General features: G+C 33.5%; 1 protein-coding gene across 1 annotated transcript in view; it reads right to left on the bottom strand.

Annotated features, from left to right (window-relative positions):
• Positions 1 to 2,221: 2,221 nt before the first annotated feature.
• The window catches only part of LOC121410047 (3-hydroxyisobutyrate dehydrogenase, mitochondrial-like), a 32,605-nt gene continuing 28,801 nt past the window's right edge, over positions 2,222 to 6,025 (bottom strand). Inside the window, exons 7-8 of the mRNA XM_041601884.1 lie at positions 5,404 to 5,560; positions 2,222 to 4,710 (exon numbers count right to left, since the gene is read on the bottom strand). Of these exons, the coding sequence (XP_041457818.1) occupies positions 4,549 to 4,710; positions 5,404 to 5,560 (319 nt within the window). The 3' untranslated portion in view covers positions 2,222 to 4,548. The remainder of the gene's footprint in view (positions 4,711 to 5,403; positions 5,561 to 6,025) is intronic.

The following is a 6,025-nucleotide window of genomic DNA, read 5'->3' as shown; positions in this document are numbered from 1 at the left end:
AAGTCTTTTGTTATATTTGGCCCACTGTAATCCAGATTCATAACGTTATATTTATCAACCAATTCCACTGGCTCAAATTCAAATAAGAGGCTTTTCCTGACTAGAGAAATTTTACCGTTTTTTTTTTAATAAGGTCTTCATCATATCTGTTACAGCTGGCGCTGTTGATGATGCAGCACGACAGCATGTCTACACACTAATCAGATGAACCTTTTCAATTATTTAAGAGGCTTGAACTGTTTGATCACAATAGAACTTTTATATTCATTGTTTATTTTGTGAGAGCCAAAAAGAGTTCGAAAGTTTTTATTTTACTGGATACATATGGAATATATTGTCATTTGTTACTAGTATTACAATACAATAAATATATGTGACTGAAATATGAAAAGTTCTTTAATTTTCTGTCTTCAGATCATGGAAAATATATTCGCCAAGTCCTTACGCCTAGGTCACATTTGACCAATAATGAACCTTTGTAACCTGTAAATACTTACTTTCCATATCGTAAGAGCCTCTCTCCAGAGCCAAACTGTTATACAATTATTCTACATTCACAGGTCTGTCTCTGGCCTTGTAGCCTCTACTGTTGTGTTAAGTGGTTAATTTGAAAATAAAAATCCAAATTAATAAACCTGCAGATCTATTGTAGATGGCATTGCACAATGGTATGGAGGCTGTGACAATGATCATGTAAAATACAGGGGCAAACATGAATTGCATGATTTCTGTTGATATCCTGATTTTAAATTCATATGTAGAAGGTAAGAGGATCACAAGGCAGCAACATGATGTCTGCATGACCTCCAAACAGCTTATAAAAAGCCTACTTTTTTTTACTCTGATCAAGAATTCATACAATAATTGTGTATGACATGAATACATTCATTGTGTATGTAACCATCTATGATAGTCTGCATTTTGTGGATTGTATTATCATAGGAGGATCCAACCTATATGGAAAGGGTAAAAGTTTAACTGAAATCTGCAAGTCATATAGAAAGTTGTAACCTGTAAACCAAAGAGGTATCAAATTGGCCACTGTTATGAAGAAAGGTAGGGATAATTTTTTTTCATTTGCCCTATAAGATATTCAAATGTAATATTCATCAATTTTAACGAGAATTTTATTTCATTTTATGAGATATTACAGTATGGTATTTTTTTACAAAGTAAATAGGAGAGAAGTCCCTGCCATATGTCAATATCTACTGAGTTTTTAAATTCTATCCTTTAGATTTCTTGTTTCTCCTTCCACATCAACCTATTTTATTGACAAGGTTGGACTCCTCTTTAACTACAATGCATATATACCAAATTTAGATACCATCATCATTGTATACTTCCAGTAGAGTAAGCTGGTCATTCTGGTATTGTGTGTACAGTGCTTTGTAACTGAAAGGAAAAAGATGCTATATCAAATTACTACTGTAATGCAGGGCTCCACACTAACCTTTTTTTTTCTAATGGCCCCACCTGATCATGTCGGACCAGTAGTCAGTTCTTTCATTTTTACTGGTCCAATTCTAAATTTACTGGTCTCCAAATAATAAAGAAAAACATGTAAAAGGCTTGAGTTTATTTTGCAGTCTTTATATTGCTTATTTTTACCCCCCCCCTAAAAAAAAGCATACAATCAAACAGTACACACACACAGTTTTGTAGAGCATTTTGAGTGAGAACCCAGAGCCATAAATTACAAAAGAGATGAAAATATCATTTGTATCAGTAAGATAAAATATTTACTGGTCTTTTTGGTCCACCCTGACATCAGGTTTGAAAAAAAAAAATGCAGATAAATAACGGAAGTATACCAAAGATATGACGAAAACTGTACATATACAGTTTTGATATGTTTTACACATTACATGCAAGGAATACTTCCTAAATCTATAATGCTCCACAATGACTGAAGGCATTTTCTCATCTGATCAGGCTTGAAATAATGTGTCTGATGATACATGTATATTGCATCTTAAAATCATTTTCAATTTCTTCAGAAAATTTATATATGACATATGGGGGAGCAGATTGCATGGGATGTCACAAAGTTATTAAACATCAAAGCATTCATAACTGACTCTGATGGATTCATACCAGACCATCATCTATATGTTTCTTTCCTTTTTAAATTAAATCCAATTTGATGTCTGGGTGAACCTTCCTTTTCAACATGGAACAAAACAAACAACTTCATATACAAATTCATTCATTCATTGCCTTTAGATATATTTCTTCATTTATTCCTAATTTAAAATACATGATTATTATCATTCTTCAACCTCCATTTATCAGGATACATTTCTTAAAACCTTTACTCATGACCCAAATTCACAAAGATTTCAATCACGAGTCTGTACATCAACCACAATATGGCACGTTCTAATAATGTGTCTGCGCTCTCAGATTCAACTCTCAAATAAAATCATATTTTTCATTTAGTTTTGAAAACAACATTCTGCAGCACTAGGGCTAACAATTTATCCTGGGTTGGTTAAATGTTCGTAGCCTAGCTCATATCCAATTCAAACACAGTCATGTTGTTGGGTGTACTGTCTTTTGCACATGGTTGAACAGGCCTTACAACTATATAAAATATTCATGAAGGTGATATCAACCAGTCTCCTATGAAGATGATCTTATGATGAAGATGATCTTATGATGAGGAAGATGCCATGACAATTCAGTACCCAAAACATTTCCTGTTAGCATTGGGCATAAACCAAGAAAGTGTTTTTTAATTTAGTGAAAATATTTTTTCTCAATCTATTTCCATAACATTTAAAATGACAACACAGTATTTCACACATAAAACAAAGGTCTTCCATGTCTTTCCTCCAAGACCAACACAGTCTGAAGAAGTACAGTAGATTCTGCTCAAGTCAACCTTTCGTAAGTCCAAGAATTGTTTTTAAAATCAAAGCATTTTTTTTTCAAAACAGAATTCATTTACATCTTGTAAGTGAAAGTTTGGCTAGGTCAAACAGATTTCCATGTTCCCAAGATCCGTCTGCCTGCCCGACTGCATAGCCTCACACTGATTCATATCTACCCCCTACCCCTCCAACCTTTGTTTGGTAGGAGTATAAAAACCTAAAATATATGATCAAGACAATAATATGCAAACAACACCAGTGCCATTTGTGAAATGTAAGAGGATGAAATGCTGAACACAAGTTTACTTCAAGTTCAAATAAAAAAAAACTACCCAGGGGTTCAAAGCATGGTTGCAAACAACCTTTCAATGTTAATTTGGGTCTATTTGTTTAACAATGCATGTACATCAATGAGTCGTAGTGTGAATGAATTTGCAACCAAAACCCACACCTCAAGTATAAACTACATTTCTTTTTACAAAGACAAGATGAGCGTCTGTGTGTTGGAGTGGGGGGGGGGAGTACTTTGCAGTACATTATATGTAAATAAATAAAGTAAGATATATGATTGTAGAATACATAAAAGACCATGAGAATACAGTGAACAAATCAAACTTGAAATCAATAAAGAATTACAGGAAAAAGGATGAATAAGCACACAATGTGAAGTCCTAATAACAAGTCCTTCATCTCCATATTTTCCCACTCTGTAAAATATATACAATATTTCATGATTTCTAGACTAGATTATAATGCCATCCCACCTCTTTTTAATTATTCAGCCATTAATATCAATCAATAAAAATTGAGATAGCATAAAGTAAGCATTGTCAACAGGAGTGTTTATCATGAAAGGATACAAGTTACCTTAGTAACAGTGCTTTCAGGACGCAATCTGTCAAAGGCTTAATCTTATTTCAGAATAGGATAAAAGATACCACATCCCCAAAATATATACATTTTATATTCAATAGACATAGAGATAATAGGTCCTTTGCCTTTCCATTCAGTCCCATTCCTGTCTTTTAAAAAGTAAACTCAGTCAGATTTAAAATGAAACTTTAATTTCAAATAAAAATGCGGATAAAAAGATTGATATTCATTAAAGCAATAGTCTCAGAATATTTCATATTTCATCTGAAAATACATTTTAAAAGTCATCCAATTGACTACAAGTCCCAAATGTTGAACTGTTCCTTTTGTTCAATAAATTTTTCAATGAAATTGTCGGAAAGGAAATCAATTTCAAGACAGTATTTCAATGCTTTTGAGAAGTCACCGTGATTCAGTAGGAATGACGCATTTACTACTGTAGTGCATTTGCAAGAAGAATAATGATTGTGACAAAGATGGCTGAAAACATTGTCTAATAGTAAGAGCATTCACTTCAATAAACTATCTGCTTTTATGAGTATCAACCAGTAAGCTATGGGAGGTGTTTCATAAAGCTGTTATATAAGACTGGTCACCTGATATTGATGCTGAATAAGATTCACTGTCATTTTTATTCCCTTGAGATACAGATGAAATCCAATCTTCACATTTAAATTCACATCTTATACAAGCATCTGAATGAACAATTCAAACATTTTCATACAGGTTATGGGAAATGCACTCCCATAACGGGTGAGCATCAGCAGTCATGTATAACAGCTTTATGAAAGCTTGATGACTATGATGAATCCTGCTGCTCCTTGAGAAACTGATAAACTGATGAGAAATCTTTGAGTGAATATCCTTGGTTGCACATAAGACGATATATTTGATTACTAAGTGAACCTAATGGAATAGGTGACTTGGTGTTGATAGCTGCTGCATTGGATAAACCAAGATCCTGTAAACAAAGTGAACGAACACAATAATTTACAACAAAATTTGACAAGTTGCACTCTGTAAACTCACATTTATTTTTTTTAATACAAAACAAAGATTTTCAAGCCCCTGTTATAAGTCTGCATAGGTTACCTGCTGCATAAATACAAGACCAAGAGATTTGTTTCTTTGTCCTGAGGGCCGTACCAAGTATGACTGCACTTCACATTATTTGCGAATCATGATTCGAAACCTTGATGCATTAACAGTTATGTTTGCAATTTATATCAGCTCTAAACAATTATGCTAAAGATAAACTCTGGTACAGGTAGCAACAGAGAATGAAGTGTTCATAAAATTGGGTAAAAAATGTACGTAATTATATAAAATAAAAAGATTTCTGTCAAATGCTTTTTCAGGAAAATGTATAATTGCAAAGTAAAGAGCAAATGAAGATCATAAAAATTACTGAAAAATGCAAGTCCATTTATAGTGTGTTCCTAATGGTTGTTTCCTGTGTGATCTACACCAAGAAAGAAGTATATGGAAGTGAAATGAATATATTTTCAATCAAGCCTGAACTATTTAAATAAACCTTGCTTTTCATATAAAGCATTCTGGTGTATGCTTCTAACCATTCCTATCGAAACTAGACTTCTATACCAGAACATGAACTATGCTTTAACATTTGACAAAGTAAAAGGTCGTATCTTACCTTTGCCATGAGAGCAGTACCAAATCCTCCTTGATAATTATTACTTGATGGCACTCCTTCTATTACCCCTGGAACAGGATTGTAGGTATCTACAGACCAGCATCGACCAGTGCTTGTACTTAAGATATCGGCTAATATCTTCTTATCTAAACCTAACCTGTAATCATTAGAACAGTATAAAACAAACATTTTGACATTGTCCCTAGTTATACTGGGACTAACAATTCAAAAACTGATAAGCTAATACTCAAATTCAAATCAAACTCAGAGTAATGAGACCCAATCAGAGGTCCAAGGATTACTGTAGTCCATTTTCTTGCATACTGAAAATTAGAACTACTTTAAAGAGAACTTGAGAAAGTTCAACTTTTACCATCATGTGAGGCAAATAAGGCAAAGCTCTTTGCCAAGACATTGGTGCTTTCAGATGGCATTCGTTTCAACTTTCAATTGTCTGTTGCATTCAAAAGGCAATTGCTAGCGGTTTCAACAATAGCGACGTAACGCTGCTGTGAACATGACTCAAAGAAAATGCAGGACTCAAGACAAAAGGAGTGGCAGTGCAAATTATCGCTTCTTTCATATAACATCTTTTCCTTAGACGTGTCGTCAAACTAACTAA

Source organism: Lytechinus variegatus, chromosome 3, assembly GCF_018143015.1.
Source record: "Lytechinus variegatus isolate NC3 chromosome 3, Lvar_3.0, whole genome shotgun sequence".
In the NCBI taxonomy this organism is placed as follows: Eukaryota; Metazoa; Echinodermata; class Echinoidea; order Temnopleuroida; family Toxopneustidae; genus Lytechinus; species Lytechinus variegatus.
This window is presented reverse-complemented; position numbering and strand designations above follow the sequence as displayed.